Raw genomic sequence first — 24,744 nt, 5'->3', positions numbered from 1 at the left:
CAGTGATAGGACATTCAAAGCAGCCCACTTAGAAGTGCTGTGTTTTAAACAGCACAACGCTTCAGATGGACAGAAAAATATCCTCTTGAATATTTTTGTAAAAGGAAAGGAACATTCAGTCTCAGAAATTTAACTCACTTTAACAAGTGGTTCCAGCATCTGAAGGAAAAACAGCACAGGCTGTCATAAACAGTTATTAGGATCAGAAGGAATGAGACTGAACTTTTAACACTCTTTTCATACTATCACCATGTCACACTTCAGTCCTGGGACTTTATCCTTAACTGAGATAAGGGTGTTACTGAAGAAAAATGCTGCACAGAGTTCAAAGACGTGTCAGCTGGTGGAAGCAACTGGACTGAGTAAAAACCTCAGGGTAATAAGATGACCTGGCATGAATACAAATGTATATCATTTACTCAAGGGATTACACTTCTGACATCATACAGCACAAAAACACTGCCTAAATTCTTTATGGACAGTAGCAGAACCCCAAGAACAAAATCAACACTGCTCTCTGAAGTCACTCAGTATACTGTATAAAATAGACTGTGAGCTCTTCAACATTCAAAGTTCAAAAAATTTTAAAAACACAATGAATAATTCAATTTTTCTCTCAAGTGACCTCATGCAATGATGGATTCAATGTTTATAAGTGAACTGAAACCAGAGCAGCAGCTACTAGTGGTACAGCACAAGGAGTGGGAGCTCTCTTAAAACTTTTAAAGGGCTCCTCCAAATTTACTGGTTTGTGGGCTTGATCTGTACATTACTTTTTACACAAATACTGCTGTAAGGGTTGTGGGATGATCATTCTCACATTGTCAAAGTAGTTTTGATAAGGGTGCAGTTAAATGCCTATAAAAGTGCATGTGGAATCAGACTTTTCTTTTAAAAATACCTTGGCTCTAACATCATCATTAATAAAAAGGTTTTTCTGACTTTACCAGTACTAATTCTGATAGTTAGGACACTTTGCACAGAGGTTCACAAGCTGTAGCTGCATGCGGGCACACTGAGTACTTCTGTAATATTAACATGTTTTGCTGCCTGGTAATGTTCATTAATGAATTGTCCACAAGTTAACGCAGCAAAGTGAGTACACTTTCCTGTGCTGCTACTAAGTTTTAGAATTTATTTTCATTTAAATACAAGCTATTCAATCTACTCCTATTCCAAAAATGAACTGATCGTTTGCCGCAATTGTACACCTTATTCTGAAATGCATTATGATTTTAGCAATTAATGTTATTTAATGAATCAAAATTTCTAATGCCAATCTGAGTTTTCTCTGAGAAGTCTGTCCCGCATTACCATGCTGCAGTGAATGTATGTCACCAGCATCTGTGCTTCATTACTAAGAGCAGGTGTAAAGATTAACCACAGAGAAAGGACCAAGGCCCACCTCATGCAACCCTGTACAGATAGAAGTTACAGCCAGGGTTAATTCAGCCTATACTGTCTCCTGCAATTTCCTTTAAGAGTGTTTTACAGCCATTAGAACTGGCTAGCAGATTGCTGTGATCATGCCCCTGCTATATTCCTGTAAGTCTCCTGATTTTAGTTTCTTTTGTATAGTCTGGTGGGGCACTGATTAAAACCTCAGTAAAAAGGATTCAACCTTCTACATAATATTGACCCATTTGACAAAGAGGTCTCTCCTGGGCTGAAGAGGAGCACGTAGATATCAGAAAACACACATCAGGACTGCACAGCAAGGACAGTCCTGGGTGCCAGTGAGAGCTGTAAGCTTGTACACTGTCCCCTCTGAGCATCAAAACAGACTACTCATCATGTTTACCATTGCAAAAAGAAAACAGCAAGTGTGGGGGGTGTGCAGGACTCATTCCATTGCCCATAATACACAAGGAGAGTGAAGCAATTGTGCTAATGCTAAAAAATTCAGTCAGCACTAATGTTTATTATTGCAGCATAGCCTTAGCACCGTACAGTTTTCAAAAACCTCACACAAACAGCCAGTGAAAAACATTCAGTACCTTTTTTACATCACAGAGGTGCCAAAAAATGAAACACAGAAGTACAATAAATGAATAGATTTATTAAGTCATCATTAATTAAGTGGTCAGGATTTTAATTCCATGTAAAAGAGCTGAAGTCTAATGTGTATTGAGAGGCTGTTCAGTGTAAAAATACTGGGCAAGAGATTCAGAATGAACAAATGAGAAAGACAGAAGGAAATATGAGGAGTTTAAGATATTGTGTGCTGCACAGAGAGGATGAGAGCAGGAAGAGAGCAGGAAGAGAGACAGGCAGAACCAGAAATAAAAGATACCTGGGAACCACCCAGAATATCCCAGAATACTGACATGCAGAAATAAGAATAGGAAAAGACAATCCTTTTTTAGCATCTACAGTTTGAAATGAATGACAAGCAATGAGTTTAAAAATAGAAACTTAAGAGGAAAAAGCTGATTTCTGAGGTAACAATTAGAGACAGCATCATTCAGTGGTTAGATTTCAGAGCTTTTAAGACAAACCCCACTAATTACAGCTAAATTCTCAGTACCTTCCTTACTATATCTTCTCGCCAATTAACTGGATTTTTATAATACTTGTTAGCAATTCAGATTTCATTTTTGCAATACAAGGTTTTATGTCAGTGAGTGCTAAACAGTCTCCAATAACCCAACAGGGCAACACCATGTAATGTTAGAATGGCTTGGAGGTCTCACTACACCATATTTTCAGCTCCAAATCTCTATGCATTTCCGAAGGAGAAAGAAGGTGTAGAGTTGACCAGACAAGGACCACACAAATGACCTCACAGAGGAACAGTCAGCCAGTGCTGGCATCTGTTCTGAAATGATTCCCAAGTATCTAGCTTTGAGCATCATGCAGCTGATTCAGGCCCTTCATGCTACCTTAACTCATTTAATAGTCCTTCATCTACCAACTAGCATAAGATAACCTTGTAAATAGGTGAAATCAATAAAAATAGTAGCTTAGCAAAGCATGAACAAACCCGGTAGATAATACAGGCCCAGTCTGGCTTTGGTCACACCAAAGAGAATGTCCACGGAAATCACCACAGGACAGGAAACTCAGGGGAAATCCCTGAGCCAAAGCTTCCTGTGGCCACAGATTAGCTTAGTCATAAGTGTTTGCCTTCAATTGCCTTATAAAGATTAAGGCTGTTTTTATCAGTAACAACAGATACAAAGGGCTGTCTTTCAGAGCACACACACACAAAATTATTTCATCTATTAATGCCCTATATCCTATGAAATAAGTCTTGAAATTTAGATAACTTAAATAACATTTCTTCTTAGCAATTTTCTTAACTTCAAGGCAAAATTTAAAGTTCTGGAAGATGCACTGACATGCTTGTTCTCATTACTGTCCATACAATCCTTGATTTCACACTGCTGTTGCATGTGGATTCCTGCCGGTTTATTTGTGTTATGGTTTAATTTACTCACTGCTGCATGAACCTCTGACTTTATGTGAAGTTCTTATAATGTTTCATCAGGAAATCCTTGACACTCTGGAAGTATTCCTTTACCTTCCTTAATTCCCAAGGGATGTTTAACAGTAAGCCATTACATGTTTTAACTCTGCTGGTTTATGGGACAACTTCTGGCATTTCTATATCCGCTGTTAAGTGTCCTGGCTTTTCCCAGGACACAAAACCTTAATACCTTGAATTTAAAATCTAACTCAGAGTTGTCTTATCATTCCTTTATTACCAGTGGACAGAAATAAGTGGTTTTACAATATGATTTATTTGCATCATTTTTGATGCAAATAGTCAGATATAGTCCAACGACTATATAGATATAGTCCAATGACTTAGGAGGCCTTTTTCTCTTCCCTGATTCCTAAGATAACCCAGAAAATCAGCTCAGAATAAAATATCAAAATCTAAATGTCCAAATCTAAATGTCAAAATCTAAATGTCCAAATCTAAATCTTACCAATTCTGAGACCAAACTACTACTTGGTCACACAAATCCAACCCTCATTCTCTGGGTCAAGTGTTGACCCAAGTAAAGCACAGTGTAAAGCCATACAGGTTTAAAGCCTGTTCCTCATCTGCCATGGATATTCTGGAGGTCTGTGCACACAAAATATGCCTGCAGTCTGAAAATTATGGTCCTGCCTAATACAACACTGAAGTGCTGCAACTTGAGCTGTGCCTTGCACTAGTGCTGAAGCTTTGTGAGTGCTACACCAGTGTAATCACACCTGCATGATTTGTCCTTGTTCTGATTATGCTCCTGACAGGACTCTGTCCATTATGAAGTAGATTATCTTGTCTAATAACTCTGCTTAGGTTGTTTCTTTACAATAAAATTAGGGTGTTGGGTGGTAAAACTAATTTTGTGCCGTCATGTGATGAGCCAAAAAAATTGAAGCAAAGAACCTCTTTGGGTTAAGAGAAAGTGAATATGAGCCTTGATTCTCTGCAACCACACATTAGTATGAGCTCCATCCCTTTGGTAGAGTTGTGTACAAGCTACACACAAGTTACAGAAGAAATACAAAGCAGAAGAGAAGACAGAAATGAGCCCAGAACAAACCATCATAGGAAAAAACATGTACTCTGGGTTCACACACAGCTGAAGCCAGGGGAAAAGGGAGCACAGTCCAGGGGCATTCACCACTTGGAAGTATCTCCAGTGCACATATATTCCATTGCTATTTTCCATAGAAGAAATTATTCAGCATCTTTGCAGAGGCAGATACCTCTTAGAATGCTGCCATCAAAGGGGATAGAGAGAATAATTTCCCTCAAAGATTTGAGGAGAGCAGGGATGGGATGAATACAAAACTGAGAGCAGGGTCTTGTCTCAGCTCCATCATTAATTCCCTTTTTTCTTGTCCCTTTTCCTTTGTTTCAGCTCTCTATTGTAAAACAGGGGCATATTAGCATACGTATCTCCGTGAGTTGCTATAAAGATCAATCCCTAGTGTCTGCAAAATGCAAAACCTTTTTTATTACTGCCAGTGTAGGAGGCAATGATTTCTTTTGTGATTTGGAGAAGCGTAGTAGTGTTAGAAATTACAAAAATAGCTTTTTAATGGAGGTTTTAAAAGTACTTAGAAAAGTTTAAGCGAAACTCGACAATCTCTCTATCCATTAAAAAAAGTACTTCAAGTTCCCACTTCAAGTAATGTAAAATAAAAATAAGAAGAGACCAAGAAGAGATTAGGCTCATCTTACTGAGTGCTTTCTATAAAATGAAGTTTTATAATGAATTTTAATTCATATCCATTGAAACTTTTTAATATCTCAGTTTTTAAGAAGCAATTGTATATTTCAAGTCTGATACAATCAGCAGAATTGCACCCAAGTTAGACTTGGGTTTTGACATCAAAGAGCTTTTGGAAGCCAACCTATCTGATTATTTCTGTAAAAACTGGGTTTGAACATACTGAATTTTCATTCTTTCTTGAGCACAATCACAAGTATGGATAACAAAAAAATTACCTTCTGGCGAGAGTATCATAAGCCTAAGTTTGACAGTTTCTAAGATTTCTCCATACATGCAAGACAGAGCAAGTGATTTCACTTACAATTCAGGTTTCCTTATCAATTCAATTTAGGGCTCATAGCAGGGTTTTTAAGAGAAGACTTCTCATATTACAATTCATATATTATGCAGTAGTGCACAGGAAGCTTAATTCTGTGTTTTATTTGCTCAAGCACTTGTTTAATTGCTCTCCTGATATATTGTGTGTTGAGTTGACCTATGATAGCATGAATTTAAGGTACTGTAGCTGTTGTGACAATAATCTTTCATTTTTAGGCATAATGCAACACAAAATGAGTAATATTCTGGGAACTTGAGTAATTGAGCCATTACTTTCTGGACATATTTTAAATACATTTTCTCTGCAAAACAGCATCAGAGATAAAGTTTCTCAGCTGAACACCCACCCATTAAAATTATGCAATTTAAGACCAGCAATAGTGTCTTTCTTAATTTACCAGTTTTAACCCTGCCCTTCCTTGTACAGACAAATGGATAATGTAAAACTTTCTCAACATTATTTTAGGCAGGAGTGCTGTGATATATTTTTTCATAGTAAAACATCCTTCTTTTCTTTTTTACCTTGTACACTGTGTACAGTGTCTAATAGTTCATCCCACAGATTCTGAAGGCATTCAGAATTAATGAAATGTATTGCTGTGTACCACTGCCATCTGCTGCTAATCTCTCCCTGTGGATACAGAAGGTCTTAATTCACCATATATTTAATCCAGTAAAGATCTTCAGCTGAATGTGCATGGTTGGTCCAATACTCCTTTCATAATACTTTTTAAACCATCTCTCCCCATTTAATCATAGAGCTCCTGACTGCACATCTTAGCCGAGGCAATTGTTTCAATTTCAGCTTCAGAAAGAAAATTATTTTCTTCCCCCAGTCAGTGAGAAAGGTTTGTTCTGCAATCTCATCCAGAACCAGACTGTTCCAGAGAGGAAGTGTCCATCTTAGAGAATCCAACAGTTTACACATTTGCCATCTGTACTCAAAGATCTTCAGTAAGAACATGTTATTTCTAGAGTCCCACTTCTCCAGCACTTCTGACACCCACTCATTCACACCATTTCTAAGGAGTACATCATGTCAGAATGCAGAATTGCTGCATAGTTACTTTAATTTATATGCTGCTCTGACTTCAATTTCTAAATACATGTAACCAGGATATATCAAGATGTGCTGCATAAATACCGTCAAGAAGCAAATACCATTCCACATGAAAAAGAGCAAAGGAGAGTATGACAACAAGGAAGAGAAAATAGAAGACCCCCAGTCTCATTTATAGCGCTATGGCTGCTTGAAGCTAACACACAAATCAATCAGACAAGATTTGAGTTGCAGGAAGACATAACTTCTCCTCACAGCTTGTCTTTTGACTTCTACAATATTTGGAAAACAGAATTTCTCTTATTAATATTTGATATGACCCTTCCTGTATTTTAGATGGGATCCAGAGTGCAAGAAAAGTGTGCACGAGGTCACAAAAAGCTGTGCATGAGTTCATAAGCACTGAAATTTAAAAAAAGATAGTTGGGAAAATGTCACACCTATTTGAAAGAACTCCTACTACGTCTGCTTGTAATTGGAAGATGTCAGTAGCTGCTTTGGAGAATACTAGGAGATATTCTGGGGCCTAACTTTGGGGTTTGCATTTCTTACTCTTGAGCTCTGAGGTACAGCTGGCTGGCTGTGGCCTTCTTCAAAAAAATCCTGAGGCTTTCTCTCTAGTATACTAAGCACATGTTTTAGAGCCCAGAAAATGGTTATCAACAAAGGTAACTGCTGTAACAATAAGCTGAAGGAACTCACTGGCTGGGAAATGGACAGGGATGAAGTAACACCTCTGGCAATGCCTGGTCAGGACTGAAATAACAAAGTAACAGGGGAATACAAAAAAAGATCAAGCTTGAAAAGGCAGATAATTATAATCTAGAGCATAGGAACAGATGGCAACACCATCAATCAATGAATAAATAATAGTGCAATCTGACTTGATGGGATGATTGGATGAACTCAGATGACACCAGGCACACTCCACCTTATATAACTAAGTGGCAGTCAGGAAGCAGAGCAGGATATGAGCACATTCATGGCCCAGAAAGTGGAAAAAAACAAAATTAGCAGCTCTCATATGACTGGATATATTTGGACTGCCATTGTGCTGATGAATTTACTTGTGGTTATCACCTGGAGATAGAACCAGAGATAGAACCATGAGCTACAGAATGTTTCTGCAACTGGACTGGCCCTCAAGAAAAGAAATTAAAACCAAAACAAGATAGACAGGTGAACAAAAAGAGCAACTGGCTTTTGTATGCTCTTCTGAATGGAAAGAAACATATTGCCACTAATAATGCTGTTAGTCACATTTCTGTGCAACCCTGACAAGTGAGTTTAGGAACAGGTGTCATCCATTTTGCTCCTTCCAGTTCATGTTTCATAGTTCAATTTCATTTCTGCTACTTGAGAACAGCAGAGTTGTTAGCTGTACGGCACTTCAGAGGCTGCTGCAAACTCAATTACAGTTTTATTTTGTCATTTGATATGCCAGTGGAATAGAAACAATCAAGAAGATTGACACTGATCATAATCTAAACCGTCATGCCCAAACCTTGACAGAGGCATGAGTTAAAAAAGGTGCCAGTCATTCAAGACTCCTGACTCTTCAAACTGCATTGTAATGTGCATCAAAATGGATTCTTCACTGCTTGCAAATAAACCTATGCACTATTTTTGCTAAACAGAATTTCCTGGATAGAAAAATTACTTTCCAAGAATAATGTAAGTTTAAGAGTTAACATTTTCGGCTATTATTTTAGTCTAAAAGTTAAATACAAAATCCTGGAAACTTTATTATATTTAATGATGATGTTATGTTTTTTTTTTCAATACAGACTTTATAGTGGTGTCCTTCCCTGTGCTAAAGTAAACTTCATTTTTAGTCACATTATTATTTTATTTTCTATATATTTTCACTGCAATAATTTAGTGTGTCTGCTATTTTCATCAATATGATAGTATTTCCAGCATCAATGTTGCTCACATTGTGTGAACATACCCTAGCAACACATATGCATTTTGAGATTAAATAAAATGAAGAGGTAAATTAATCTAGTTTCTTCAGAGTGGTAATGAACTCTTCATTACTCTAGGATGTTGACATAGTTAGTTACATCTCAGCAAGAGGACAAGAATAATATTCTCTCTTAATGGACCCAAGGAAAGCACATTGAAATCATTGAATAGCTTGCTATCCTACTCTACAAATAAATGTTGTTTGTCATGATCACAAAGGCAACAGTCAAAAGCAAATATCTTCAAATACTTTTAAAACTCTTGCCAAGAGATTGCAAGCCATTAAAAATGTTTTAATGGCAATAAGTAAACATCTATTCTTATCACAAAAATTAGTAAAGAAGAAAGTACACAAAGAGTATTTTACAGGTACAAGGTATCTGCCAGACAATAACATCAAATGATTGGTTTACTAACATGTAATGCATGGACTTTGTTACTTCATCTTATGCTGTACGGTGTATTAGATCATTATGCTTGTATTTTATAAAGAAACACTACAACATCATTTACAAAATCAAAATGAAGCGCCAAGCAAGAATATATTTGAGGCAGTTGGGTACTTCTATCCTAAAATACAGCAATTAGATTGTGTCCATTGTCTGTACAGCAGGGAATTAGAAAAAAGGCATTTCTCAGCAAGACTACCAAGAGGGGCTCAGATTCAAAAAATTACTTTAGCAGACACATGTCACTGTGCTCAAAATTATGATTCAACAATTCCATCCAATCATGAAAATATCAAAAACTTCTTAACAGCCTCCCTGTTCAGCCAAAGGAATCCATAGACTACATAAGATTTCAAGAAAGAGAGGTTATTACACTACACTACACTTAATGTTCTGTGAACATGTAATCCAGGCCCATACTCAGAATATAGGTCTTACTACAAGCAGTGACATTTCTGTCTTCAACATAACAGCAACAGCCGTGTTCAGGCTCTGCTGAGCATTCTTTTATATGCAAGGACATACAAAACAAAACACTCACAGTTTAATTTTTTTTCACATGCAAAATAATGCCTAGGCCATAAGACAAAGAGGTGTTGAGGAAAAAGGACAGAGAAAAGTAATGATGAGGAAAGATGAACATGAGGAAATAAGCTCACTGTCTTTCACTGATAAGGCAGATGAAGATGGCTCCATACTCTTTCACACATTCACAGCTCCTGAGCTGTGACTTTGTCTTTCCTGCAAACAGCATTTTCGGGGCCAGCCAACATTGCTAGAATACCTCTTTAATGGCAGAGGGAATATCTGAGGCTGCCGAAGGAGTGCTAAGTGGCTGGCTCTGTAAACAACAGGAATGAAAATATTTCAGAACAGAATTACTGAATGAGGTCAGCAAAACTCATGGATAAAGGAGATGTGTTTGAAATAGGCAAAGCTGAATTTTCTAGTAGGCTTTTGAAAAATTCCTCGTCACAGGCTTCTATGGAAACTCAACACTCAAAGCTTTTAGGGAAGGTCTTTATGTTGATAAATAACTGATTAAAAGACAGGGAACAGAAGGTAAGTAGGTTAGCCAGACAGCTCTAGCAATGGAGGGAGGTCATTACCAGAGTTCCACAGGGATTTTTGCAGGGGATGCAGTTATTCGTCATATGCCTAAGAAACCTGGGAAAATGGATGAGCAGTGAGGTGAGAAAGCTTTATAATGATATTAAATTTTGCACAGTGAAAAAGATGATGGCTTGCTGGATGTGAAGAATTAGGAAAGGTGCTTATGGAAGAAAGTCCCCAGGCAATAAATTGGCAGATGAAATTCTTCGTAGCTGAATGCAAAGTGTTGCAAAAAAAGCAAAACAATTCTAAGATGAAGAGTTGTTACGTACACAAAATTGCATGCATTTCAGGAGAGCATTAGAGGACCCTGCCACATACTATTGGCTTGCTCTTACTCTCCTGATTGGCTTCTGCTTATAGTCACACTTTGAGGTAGGATACTAGTCTGGGTGGATTTTTGGTCTGAATAGGTAGAGGAACTGGGCTTTTTTACAGTTGTTGCCCGAGATCTAATATGGAACATGTGACAAAAAAAGATTCTGGTTTAGGACTCTACAGATTTACTGTGTCCTTGTATGGCAGTAACTATGAACTTAAACCTGTCAACTATTGATGTTCATAGCATTAAGAATCCCAAGGAAGGTTTCAGCCCTTTAGAGTATTCTTTACAAATCAGCCACAGGCCCCTCTACTGGTTACACTGGGACTGCCCAGATAAGACATGTTAATCACATAAAATGCAAAAATACAGAAAGTTTCTTCACCAGAGAATGAAGACAAATACGTTTAACAGAGGAATTTAAAAAAAAAGAATGGACAAAATCTATTTCTTTCACAACTAGCAAAGCCAGAACACAAAACGGTGTGAGGTATTTGCCTGGAATTATAAGGCTGAAAAACTGGAGCTTTTACAGCTAATGCTGAAAATCTCAGAGAACAGAAAATCCTTCCTGCATAAGATCAGATAATCAAGGGGAGGAGCAGTCCACCAAAAGTTATATTTCAGAATGTTGCCCAATGAAGTGACTCTTTTCACTAAAAGACTTCACAGAAGCCCATGCATATGTGTATATGGGAGTCATTATCCAGTTCCACTAATGAGGAAAGGGAGTTGTAGATTCACTACACAGTACTAACCTTTTGAAATCCCAATCCTGTGTCCTTACAATAAGTCTTAGACAGAAGGTCTCTACCTCCATATCCATCCATCCATTCATCCATCCATCCACCCATCCAAGTGGATACTATGTGTCTTGGTCAGCATTGGATTAGCAGAACAATAGTGACTCTGCCATCCAGACTATGCTGGAAGTACTACCTCCTAACTTCCTACTAATTCATCTGCTAAGATCATGAAAGAGAAACAGTCCCAGAAGTCTTCATCGTCCCACACAAGGGAGAAGTCAAACTGAAATCAAGCAAAGGTGTCAAAAAGAACAGTCAGGAATTGCAACAATGATTCAGCTCACATTCATTGTGTCAAGTGCTCTGCTAAAGCACAGTGATGAGAAAATTCCTGGCTTCTCTTTTTATAAAGAATATGCTGGTACATATGCAGTAAACACTAGTTTGATGAATAATCTACTAAACCACCCCTAGAGTTTATCATTGTTTCTGAAATCAGGAGCATGCACAGTCTCTGCTGCTCAAGGATTTCTCAAATGTTCCCAGTTCTCTCTAGCAATTAACATGGGAAAAGAGAATCTCAACTAAATTGCCATTCAGAAAGAAGGAATAAATCGGAACAGGATCCCATATCAGGAGGATCAGCCTGTATAATCACAGAGAGGTGTATTCATAAGATCAGTACCAGACACTGGCTGAAGACAATTGCTTCAGCTTCTGATAATCCTAGCAAGCAATGTCGAAGAAAGGTAAAACAAACTCCTGAACTTCTACTGTTTAGACTCTTACACACATATGTAGGGTTTGTAGGCAGCAATATGTCTTTAATGCAAATAGTAATGGCAGTCGGTAAGCAAAGCTCGCCCTGTGTATGACTATAGCTCACAGCTCAGGGGCAATCTTTGGAGAGTTCAAAAAGCCATCACCAAAATGGAACAACAGTTTTGACAGTCTGAAAGCCAACACTACTCTGATCTCTGTGTCACTCTCACTCCTCTAGTGCCACCCACTCACTCCTGTAGCTATCCTCTGAGCACGCCTTACCCTACATGCTTGGGACTGTGTCCCTCACAAAAAACACAGCTGCAGCAGGTTGCTCATCTTCACAGAGAGGCCACTCTAATTTTCAGAGATTCTGCCCTCAAATCAGCTCCTTCCTCAGCCTGCTTGCACTCTCCCAGAAGGCATCTGTAATTGCTAGTCTTTAGGTTTGTCTGGGTGGAATCCAGCCCTTCTTCCAAGGTGTCCTACTGTGCAAAAATCTGTGGTGTCTGCCTCAAAAGCATTCTCCACAAGGACAATGCACTTTTTATGGGAAGAGGAGGGCATGTCAAAGCAGGTTCAAGATTGCAAGATACACTTCCATGGCTTCAAAGAGGGAAAAGTGCAGAGAGACAGTCATTGTACTGAATCCATTCCCTTCTTCACAGACTTCAGAATATCTAACACTTACTACAGATTTCAGCAAAGATGTATATTAATGGCAGACGTTCCTGTCCAGAGGTACAAAGGAGAAGGTTCTGTGCACCCATAGCATGGCCCCATTCTCATTACACACAATGGAAATAATATTGCTGATTTTATTACAAATTGTGTCAGATCCTGTCACAAAACTAGTCAGTCAGCTAGGAAGTGTTGAGGAGAAAATCTTACTTCTGCCTTTTCAATCCAAAACAAACAGTGATCCAAAACATATTTTCCCATTTCAATCACATTCCTGATCTAATAAGCCACTCCTCACTGCCCTGGGGTAACCATGTTGTGTATTGATCACTCATTTTTAAAATGGAATCCCATCTGTTTTACTTCTGCTTATTCCCAAATTTTCCAATGAAATAAGGAATAAGATCATAATTCCAGTATGGTTCAAACACAGTGAAGTGAAGGCTACATCTCCATATTTATCTTCTGCTTTAGAGTCTATGGATGGATTATTTCTTTAAATAAAACTTCTTAAACGACAGAAAATATAAACACTGCTGCGAATGGGAAGATGTGTGTAGCAATGATATTTTATAAAAATCCTTTTGTCAGGATTTTCTTCTCCTGAGAAGCTGAGAGGCCTCAGCTTCAAAATGTAAACAAATTACAATCTACTACTGTGGAATGCAACAGGTGCTTTCTTAATTGATCCATGTTGGATGTTTCTACTTAATAACCAATCAAGAATGCAGCTGGGTCAAACTCTCTGGGAGTCACAAGCCTTTGCTATTCATTCCTTTCTATTCCTATCTTGCCTTCTGATGCATCTTTCTCTCTGCTCTTTTAGTACAGTTTTAGTGTGGCATTTTTAATATAATATATATCATAATATAATAAACCAGCCTTCTGAAACATAGAGTCAAGATTTCTCCGTCTCTCACCCTTGTCCTAGCTGCCCTGAAAACCACAGATGTGCAAAGGTTCCTTTACAGGTTTGTTTTTTCTTTTCTGTTTCAAAACAGGATGAGGAAACTTCATAAAATATAGTACCACAGAAAGACTCATATTACTTTGACATCAATTCCACACTGGGCTTTACAAGCAGAAGGTCAAGTAAATTCAAATATGAAAAAAATAGCAATTTTTGTTCATATAGAATAAGATGGATTGCTTAAATTAGACGCCATGGGAGATATTTGTGCCAATGTACATGTCCATGCACCAACATACATGTCCAATCTCATCTTTTACTAATTGAGGTACAGACCTTGAAATTGTCGTAGTTTTGTTTGATGCTCCCAGGCTTAGCTGCCCTTGAACACTGTCATTTCCATTGCCTGGTTGATATACTTTGCCTAGAGATTTGCATTGCAGCAGCAATATCACTATTCTCTTTCGCCCTGAAGACCTAAACATGAATCACTACACCTCTTAATTCTCCTCATGCTATCAAAGCATGTCCTAAAACACACTGACCCTCCAATCCCATGTTCTCTACTCTTCCTGAAAGCTAATAGAACCAGACTAATTTAAACAGCCTCCTCTAATCAAACCACCTCTGTAGTTTCTCCTAGTCTCTCTTCCATTCTTCGGTGATAACTCCATCTGCCACAGGAACCTGCTGTGGCACAATCCAATCGTGATTCTGCTGTTGAAGAGATCTGAGAGGGCTTTGAGTACTCAGAAAATGATCAGGATCATGCCTTTTGGATCAACCATTTCCATGCTTTATACAGTGTTGCACAAAACAGGGTTGTTTTTTGGTTCTTTTTTTTTTAATGAAAACAAGAAGTGAGGGACTGAAAAAACCCCACATTACCTAATGTAAAACAACTTGTCTTTAATCCATCACTGGAGCCCTAAGTCACATATGTCGGATGTACACCATCTCTCTCAGTTCAGCTTAGTTTATGCATCATCTCTTCTTTGATAGTGGAATAAAGGTGTGGGAGCCCATGAGAAAAAAGCAAGCTAAAGGTATTCAGAAGTACCCATTAATTTTATTACCAGTTCAGAAGAAGCCCACATTAATTGTCAACATTAGTCAAGGCACCAATTCTGTGATGTCCTTACTGTAAAGTACATACAAATTATTTTCTCTGCACTTGCTTTTCATGGCCACCATTTCACAGAGTACAGTTTGTCTTGGACAAACCACAGACACATACTAAACAACATCCTGAAAAAAATCCTTGATGCTTTTCTTCCCTTCTGTCTGTTGTACAATATGTTCCAAATATGGAGGGTAGAAGATGTTGTTAAAATCCAATTGCTAAAAATCTTACCTACACAAATCTTAAAAAGCTAATCTTAAAAAAACAATTAAATTCACTTTTTATCACTTTGTGTTTAGGAAATGCTTTTTCTGAACAATTAAAATGTGCAGATGCTTTATTTTCTTCCCAAAAATTAGCTGTCATTTTCTGGTTCTCTTTCACTAAGCTGATCTTTGGCTTGCACATAGAAGATGCCTTTGTAACAAGTATAATCAAAGTGAAAATTTTATTTTTCTAAGTCCTAAATTAGATCAAAACAAATCAGTCACATTGGACTACCTTCAAATCTTGGCATGTAACTGGCTAGCTTTCCTCCTCTCATTCCATTTTTCTCTATCATGTCTTTCAGTTTAATTTTTCTTCTAATTATTTTTATTAAAATTATTTATCTTTAGCTGTTACTCACTGTTTCACGGGATAGCAAGTTGTGATGCTACTTCATAGCAAAGGAAGGCCACCATGCAGAAGCCAATGGCAAAACTCCCACTCACAGAAAAAAAAAATCTCCCTGATACATCTTAACTGAAACTCCTCTGGACTGTCAGTTGAATACCTGCCATTACGCATTTGTTAACATTTACTTTTCTGGGTTGAAACACTTGAGGTAGAGGAATTGAGTTTTCTCTCCTCTCCTCTTTCTCTTGAAAGCAACAAACATATTCCTTTTCCTTTTAAAATGTAATTATGTTTCTTACCATCCACGCTGTGACAAAATCTCCCATCCAAGTCCCAACTGCAGCTACCTTCATAAAATTTTCATTCCTGATGCCCATGAAGTCTGTTATAATGTATGCACTGTGAAAACAAGAACACAAACATAAGATATCCATGTTTGCTCAACGCATTTACAAAGAACTTGCATTAGTGACAAAATTTATGATTATCTGTGAAAGATTTCCCATTGCTTTCATAATAACTTTTCTGCTAGCATCTGAGTCTTAACATAGAACTGAACCCATACGGGTCGATTTCAATTAGAAATGCAATGTGAATCTGATTTTGAAGTCCATGTCTCTTTTGAAGGTGCTAAAATAACAGTTGGCAAAGACTTTAGGATTACGTAAAGCTTCTGGAAGTAGAAAATTTTTTATGCTTTTTTATCTTTTTCCTTTATACAAACAGAATTACATTTTTCAAACCCATGACTTTGCAAAATTTTCATCAAGAAAAATAAAAATGTTTAAGGTATCTTTAAAAAGATAATTGAGCTGCTTGACTTTTCACTCTATCAGTTATACAACCACCTTTTTAACACATCACTATAAGCAAGTTTTGCAAAATTTCAGTGAGATGTCACTGTTTCTAGATTTATAAAATTTATTTTCACAGATATATTTTACTTAAATCTAAAAAAAGCACTTCCATTCTGTTTAAATAATGCAAGAGATAGGATTTACAAGGTCACTTGGTAATTTCACTTCAAGTTCACCAAGATGCTGTAAGGACAATTAAGAAGGTGGAGTTACTTGTTCTGGATTAAAACTTTTCTGAAAAAACATTCATTTTAATATACTGATATCCTTTTCTAAAAGACTTTCATAGTGGTCAAGAAGAGGCAACTCTCCTCAGGAGCTAATAATGATGATAATGAATATGAATGGCAATTGTATTTTAACTTTTTGAGTGATATCTTTGTTTTCAAGACACTTGTAAACATTTTTATGTATTGCTATGCCTATTTAGGAGGGCACATAAGTGACACAGTTATATGTAGAAGTGTCCTTGAACACTGTGCTATCCATTACCATGGTTGCATACCAAATATTGCAATGTCTAGGAGCTATACAGACCATACCTCTGCAATTGGATCAGAGCAAACTGATTCCACTCTCTGGGCCACTTCTGTTAAAATCTAAATATCTGCTCAAGATAGAAGGTCTTGCTACCACAAGTTCATGCATAGCATGGTACAATTTCTTAGAGAGAATTTAATATGTAGTAGAGAAAAAATATTATTGTCAGTGGATAGTTTCATGACACATGAAAAATGTCCTAGTGTAACAGCCATTTTCATTATACATATTATGACCTTTCAGCTGGTATGTCACTAACAAAAATGCCATCTGATAATTTTTTCTGTTGAACAGCACATAAATGCTGGCTCTGATTTTCTGCTGGAAAAAAATTCCAAACTATTTTTAACAGCATTCCAAGGCAGTTAAAAGATCAACAGTATCCTAAATTCACCATGTTATAAATAAGGATGTAAGAACACAAGAACAGGAACATCAGATCAGCCTAAAGTCTCCTTGCTTCAATGTTATGTCTACAAGAGAGGGCAACAGAAGAAATGAAGGAAGACTGAAAACAGGCAAGCACAACCCTCCCAGATAATATTCTCCTAGATGCTTTAGAACTGGAAAATATTTGGAATTTCTTTTTTCCTGTAGCTGGGCCATGCCATTCTTGTAGCATCTGTGAAGGCAGAAAACAATCAAGTCTGCATTCCTTAAGAAGGTGTCTTGTTCACAAATAAGACACGACAATAAGTGTCATTTGTAAGGAATGGCCCTCAGATGCAAAGCATATCTTAGTCTTCTCCATCAGTGGGAGACACATAAAAAACCCCAGGGTTCTCACCTTTTCTTATGTGCACCCCACATTCTCATATGCATTACACATGGTTACAGGTGTATAATAAGCAAACACTTGCACACCACCCCCAGAAAAAGGGTCATTCCTACAGCCCTGGCATATAGAGCAGGCCTGCCACAGCCACCCTGCCCAGCAGGCTGCTGGGCACAAGGAGGGGTAAACAAAAAGGCTGAGAAGTCATTGATCCCTGAACACGGGTATTACCAGACATAAGCGACTCTTTTTAATGGAAATTGCAATTCTCAGTGTAATCACTTGTTTTTAGGAATGTTAGAAGTACCAGAAGGCTTATAATAAGGTTGAATGAACTGGATATAATACTTAAATACACAGAAAGGCCTTGAAAGCATCACACCCTCCCAACAGTTCTTCTCGTCATTTAAAACATGAAAACATCAAAGAAGCCTAGTATAAACTGTGCATTCCAGTCTACAAGTAATTAATGCCTGAATTAAATATGGAAATTGACAAACCTTCAGTTAGTGTCAAAATAGCATATTATTATAAAGAAACTGTTAGGAATATAAACTGTGCATGTTTTAAGTGCATTTACTGATTAAAATACAGCTACAACTTTTTATGAACAGGAAGAATATTTTTAGCATTGTCATTTTATTAGAAACAGCAATGAAATACATCATTATTTCATTAACTGTTAGCATTGCACCCTCTGTCTTTTATGCTCTCTGCAGTATTATTTTTCTTTCCTAACACAAAGAAAAATTGACTATTTTAAAATAGGGATCTGGGGCTGCTAAAAATGAATTAAAAAAAGAAAAGAAAAGAAACCTAACCCTCCAGTTTTCATTTTCAGGTTTTAGTTTAAATAGGAACAAGAACACTTGACATTTTCAAAAAAGACATGTTTTCCTGATGATACTAACAGGGTACATATTATAACAGTACAAAAAAGTAAAATTAATTCTGTTGTGGAAAATCCTCACATTTTTCTAGCTTTAGCTAGTGATTAGAGCAGTTTTCTTGAATTATTTATTCTTCTTCCTGGCTAGGACCCAGGTCTGCACCTTACAGGAGGACGAAGGTCTGCTGGGTTCCAGTTAACTGCCATGGTCAGCCCAGATTTTCTACAGCTTGTCCAAAGGCTTCTGTGTGTTTCACCATATGTGCACTGTGCAGCAAGGCACCAGCAAACTGCATGAGCAGCTCAACCTTAGGAAACACCGAGTGAAAAAACACCACAGCTAAAGCCCAGGGTAAAAAAGCTCTTCTGAGACAGACAGGAAAAGTGTAAATAATTAAAGTCTGAGGAGCCAATACTTGTAAAAATTATAGATAAAGGATAAATTTGTGATTGGGATTTGGGAGCCTTTCACAGTTAGACTGGAAGCTGCAGCTCCAGGGAAACTGCTCTTAGCAGGCCGAAGTCTAGGGAAGGTAGAGCAACATTTTAACAGAACAGCACCAAAAGAGAGGGATAAAAAGACAAAGGAGACTGATAAACAAAATTCTAAAACAGATTTTTTAAAAAAATCATAAGTAACTGTCTACATCCATGTTGATGCAAAAGGTATGTTAATGAGTCAGTAAAAAGACATATGAGTATTTGAACAGTTTCTGGAGTTAGCAGCAATGTGCACAGAATGGATAAGGAGGGACACAACCACACTAGCCTGGAGATTTTGTTCAAAGGAAGATATCAGAGCATTTTTTCAAAGAAGGATGACACTGCTAAAATTACAAAGTGTGAAAGCAAATGGAAGGTTTTAAATTTTACATTGGATAAAGACGCACGAGTCACTGTGGTGCTATCAACACTGTTCCCAGCACTGGAAAAAATGTCATGACTGAGACTCAGTGCTGAGAGGGTGTTTTCTTGACCATCACAAGATCTAAGTATGGGCTTTAGCTTGAATAGAGACACTTAAATGTAAGGGTAAACCAGGAAGTAAAACTCTTTATGGAGCTTGGTCAGACTGGGTCAAGGATTTAGTTGCTTTATATTACTTCTTGATGGCTAGCATGTCAAAAAAAAACCCACGTTCACACGTTAAAAGGCATTGTTAAACCCGTATGACTAAGTGATTCCCAGTGAAGTGACACAACTTGATCTCCAGATGATAATCCAAAGAGTTCTGTATCTCTTGTGAGGTCTTTGACATAACTGACAACCCAGACACTTCTGAACTGAACCCTGGGTGTCCAGGGACAGCAGTGAGAGCACAGACACTTTGGGGAGGTTTTTAGTTGCCTTTTAAAGCAATTTTAGCAAGCTTGATGCATCTTAACTAAGGTTCAGCTGGTTCTCTATACACTCTAGAGTACTGAAGGCACTGGGCCTGCACACAGAACCCAGTGCATGTTCTGTACAAGAGCCAACAAGAACTGCATCCACAGAGAGTGGTAACTTACTGCTCTTTAAAAAGGAGGGGAGGTCTAGATATCTGTTATGTTGAGTAACAAAAAGTCTGTACATGTTCTGCAGTCCGATATGCACTTTTCTGGGGTGGTTTTATTATTTGGCCTTCCCCTTAAATAGCTGATTATCTATATGGAACTCATCTTCCTTGGTGCATCCTTCCTTGGACAAAGTGAAATGCTTTGACATTGGCAAACAAATGAAAGCACAGGAGTTTACACAGGCTGCAAAGAAGGGTGTGCTTAGATATGGCACCACAAGTTTCCATTACTGTCAATTTAGAAGAGGCAGAGAGTGTCAGAATAACTGAAAACATGCATAAAAGATGGCAGATACAGTTCCTGATCTGTATTTGTCACTCTAAAATGACAGAATGGCAAATGAGACACTTGGTATCAATTCACTCAGCTGAAAAGCTATTCTTCTAATGTTAGGAATTGAAGTCAGAGCCACAGGGAACTGAAGGTGCCCAGAGACAGCAAGACCTGCTGTCTTATAAACTGGCAGATGATAATGAGGATGGCATAATGTACAGCTACCAGCAAACAGCACAGAGAGCACAACAGCGATTCATCCAGTCCCTAACCTTCCCCAGTGCATGCTTTAGACATACAGACAAAACTTCTTCTATGACACCAGAACAGGGAGAATTAAGAGGCACTGAACCAGGGATTTTGCTTGACAAGACATCAAAGAGGTAACAACCACAAGAGGATCAGCAGGCTAATCTCCAAGACACAAAAATCTGAGAAGCAAAACCAGCTTGGCTATAGCGAGGCAGATCATGGCACAGTGCAGAACACCTGAGACTGACAGACCAATTCTGTAACTGAGCATCACTGGTTGGTAATTTATTTATACATGCTTTTTTGAAATCAGGCAGCAGAACATTAATTCTGAAAGCCTCTGCTCATCATTCTACACGCCTGAGGGCTGTGTAAGTTACTCTGGGGACCTTGCTTGTAAAGCTCCCAAGCCCTGAGAAGTTCTGCTGCTAGGATACACAGGAGCTCCTCACTGTCCACAGGGACAGGCCATTTAGTTTCTAGCTTTGCAAGCCTGCCTTTAAGACAGGGCCCCTTGAAAAATGCAGCAATTTCAATTCTGTCTGTTAATGTAGAAGAGGTATGTAACTTAAATGGTAGGGTAAGGGTACACATGAGATCCAGTCCCTATTCCAAGGGACTCTGGTTTGATGCCCTTCAGAGTTAGAGAATTGAACCTCACTGTCATTCTCAACATGAAAAGATGATGACACAAGAGGAAGAGAAATATGTGTTTCAGAAAACAGAAAACTGCCAGATGAGGTGAAAGTGAAGCTGGCTATCCCATATTTTGTATAATTATCATCTTTCACATATAAGAAAAATATTCCCTTTCCTTCACTTTTAGAATGGATGCCACTGGTCAGTATAGGTGTTTGGATTAGATCACAACTACATAAAGGTGCCTAAGTAAATTGGGACAGGATTTTTAACATATTTTTGTTCTTAATGTAGCTTTTTCTACTGCTAGTTGTGGGAGTTTCCTGTGTGGGTTTCTGTGGATCTTATTCCAACAAACCAAGCATAAAGCATTTGATGTCCCATAGAGTCTGGACTTCTCTTTATAGATCAGGTGGTATTAATGCAAGAATAACTTTTGCCTAATGATGTTAGTCTTCCTAGGCTGTCTCCACAATCAATGGATCTGACAGCAATTCAAAGCAGGATGGTAATTTAGATTATTTTCTTCTATAGCATAGTGATGTCATATGAAAATGGCCAACAGCTTAAGTCTAAAGGAGTTGCAAAATGCAAATCATAGTGACAAGGCCTGCTGCCAGAGGCTGTGAGAGCCTCCATCCCTACTGGGAAAATCCCAGATATCTGCAAATTCAAAAGCATTAACGACCTCCACTGTGGGAGGAATGCAGCCCCCTGGGTAAAGGTAAACTTTGGTGAGTGTTGGCACCTACTTCCAGCAAATTTAAATGACAGGATTTGCTACACCTACATTTTTGTGTGTGTCTGTCAAACCCTAAATGACAAATAAAATTGGAGACAACCAATGGACAAGTTGGGAATTGAACTCAGATTTCTTCCCTCAGATAAGCACCTTCCTCCATCATTACACAAGTGCTCTGATGAAAATTACATACTAAACCTACCAATTGCACTACAAGGAACTTATGATGGACAGGATAGTGTGGGGGAAAGCATAAAAGGTGCCTGAAAAAAAAATTAAACAAACTGATTTTTCAAATTCATTATGTCCATGAGATATCTTTTACAAACTTTCAAGTAGTTTTGCCATTCATGTGCAATGTCTATCATAAAAACATATATTCTGTTTAGTCAGAAAGAAGAAAAACTAAGACTGCAGAGTGCATTTAGCATTTTTCTGCTGCAAATACAGGCTACAATACTCAGCCAAGGACAGGCTGCAGAAACATTTCAAATTACACTGTGAACAGCTGAATGCTCACCCATTCACACATAGCACAGCCTTACCTGTCCCCACCACACTCACACCAGCACTGCAGCTTACATGCAGCTGCCTATGCTCCTGTTTCAACACTATAACTCATGCATGAGTTGTTTTTACTGAAGCAATGCACACAGGTTTGCCTCTTACATGCCAGTTTGATACTGCAGGAGAGGATTAGGACATTTTCTCACTGCTAAGCGAATTGCTTGTTGAAAATTATTTTAGTGGATAATGAAACAAGTTAGGAGAACTGTGACAAGTTAAGAGAATCATGCCACTTTTTAGCATTTCCTTTAACAGGCTAGTAAAATTCTGCAACTAATCTGCAACACTGTACTATGTGCTGGTACATTAAATGATGTATTTGATTCACTCCTTGTGCCTATATAGTAGGATATCAGAATAGTTTTACAGTAAAAAGTGCCAAAAATGCAAGACAAAACAGGTGCCCAGAACACAAATATGACAGGTGGCCTTGGGCCCTTGTTAAGTGTTGTAGATATACTTATCTTAAAATACAGATAATTTGTTTGGTGTGGGGTATTTCAGAATATTTCAGAATATTTCAGGTATTTCAGCCACTAAAATAAAAAACCCATAGATTTGGAAATAGTATTAATGTATTTGAAAATGCAACAGAAACTAAAGAATGTATCAGGCAATGCATTTATAAGGATGAAGCTGGATTAGTAATTTAGAAAAAGAGATGTGGTGAAACTTTTTTTAAGAATTAAAAAAATAATTATTTGTTTTTAAACTTGGTGAGATACTGGTAAGAATGGATTTGAGTAATGCTGCACTGGCTGTACTCTTCAGAAAGAGCCATGGCTTGCACACATCCATGCCTGTTTTTGACATTTTAATATGCCTAAGAAGGGAAATAGACAGATGTGTAGCAATATTCTCAGAAACTGAAGTTCAAAACCAAAAAATATTATTCATTTAAAAAAAGAGAACTGTTCATACCATCAACAGAATAGAAACAAAATTAAATAAAATAATATAGTTGGAACTCTATCATTTTAACCAAGTGCTTTGATAACTTTAAAACTTCAGTGAATTTCAGCAAAAGCTCATACTTTCTGTCTTTTTCAGCTGTAGGGATGAAAGAGAAGTTTAAATGTATTATTACAATGAATAAGCAAGTAACTGAAGTATTATTGCTATTCAGAAAGGGGAAAGTAGGATAATTTCCAGTTGTTATAAAACACCAGATAGACTCTGCTTGTAAACAGCAGTCCAACTGGGAAAGCAGAAGCAGAAAAATATTTAACTAAATTTTAATAAAAAACTTGTAAGTATTAGCAGATGATGCAACTCTGCATATTAATCATTCTTTAACTTACTAAACTTTCCTGAAAATTTGATTTAAAAAACCTGAGGATCTTTATTTTAAAATAATGAAATGCCAGAAAACTACAAAAAACATGCCGTAAGTTAATGAGTTGGAACAGAGGGAAAAAATAAATGTTGACACAAAATCTCTGCTGATGGATACTCAGTGATCATGACTGAAGAGAATTTGAGCTGGATCTGAAAAGAATGGTAAGCCACAGCTTTAAAAGGGATACTACAATCTAAAATAGCTACAAACGAACCCTAAATAAGAATCTTCTGAAGCACCTTCCCTGCAAACGATTTGTTCTAAAACATTATCCAAGTTCTACAGCCTGCAGACACATAGCCAGTATTCTGTGGAAAAATCAAAATTCATTGGGAAACTCTCATAGAAGTAAAAGTTATTATTTAAAGCTACTTACAGATGCAGACAGAAAATATCTTTCAGGTTAGGTTGGGCTTTGAGCAAGCTGGTCTAGTGGGCACCATCTCTGCCTATAACAGGGGGGTTGGAACTGGATGATCTATAAGGTTCCTTGCAACCCAAACCTTTCTATAATCCCATGATTCAATTATGTATATTTGGCTTTGAAGCTTTTTCAGATGACTGGTTTATATCAGTTCTTGCTTCAGTCTATAAAATCAGACAGAGATACAGAAACTAGAGTTGTTAAACAAAAATTATTTACCATGCTCACAGGCACCTTTGAGAAGAAATGGAAGGAAAATGAGGCTTGACAACTCAGGGGCTGGTCTGAGGATTTGGTTGGCTTCCCTCATGATGTACTATCAGCAGCAGATTGCAGAGCAGATGGAGAAGAACTAGACTTCAAGCAATGTACAAATTATGAAACTGAGGAGATTGTTTCTTTACTGTATTACTTGAAAACTGTATATAAAGAACAACTGTGTCTAGGGCCAGTCACTTGACAGGAACTGGCATGTAACTGCAGCAGTTTCACATGGAAAACACACAAAGAAGACAGCCTGTTCTTCCACTCTTGGCTGCCAAAGCAAACACCTTTGCTGTGACTTCTTAACCATCCAATGGCTG

At 37.7% G+C, this 24,744-nt stretch overlaps 1 protein-coding gene across 7 annotated transcripts in view; it reads right to left on the bottom strand.

Moving 5' to 3' along the window:
• TMEM117 (transmembrane protein 117) overlaps positions 1-24,744 on the bottom strand; it is a 178,029-nt gene that overhangs the window by 86,809 nt on the left and 66,476 nt on the right. For all 7 annotated transcript variants that reach the window (XM_038155838.1, XM_038155844.1, XM_038155837.1 and 4 more), the window contains one exon: positions 15,607-15,706. In XM_038155838.1, the coding sequence (XP_038011766.1) occupies positions 15,607-15,706 (100 nt within the window). The remainder of the gene's footprint in view (positions 1-15,606; positions 15,707-24,744) is intronic.

Source organism: Motacilla alba, chromosome 1A (assembly GCF_015832195.1).
Source record: "Motacilla alba alba isolate MOTALB_02 chromosome 1A, Motacilla_alba_V1.0_pri, whole genome shotgun sequence".
Taxonomy (NCBI): Eukaryota; Metazoa; Chordata; class Aves; order Passeriformes; family Motacillidae; genus Motacilla; species Motacilla alba.
This window is presented reverse-complemented; position numbering and strand designations above follow the sequence as displayed.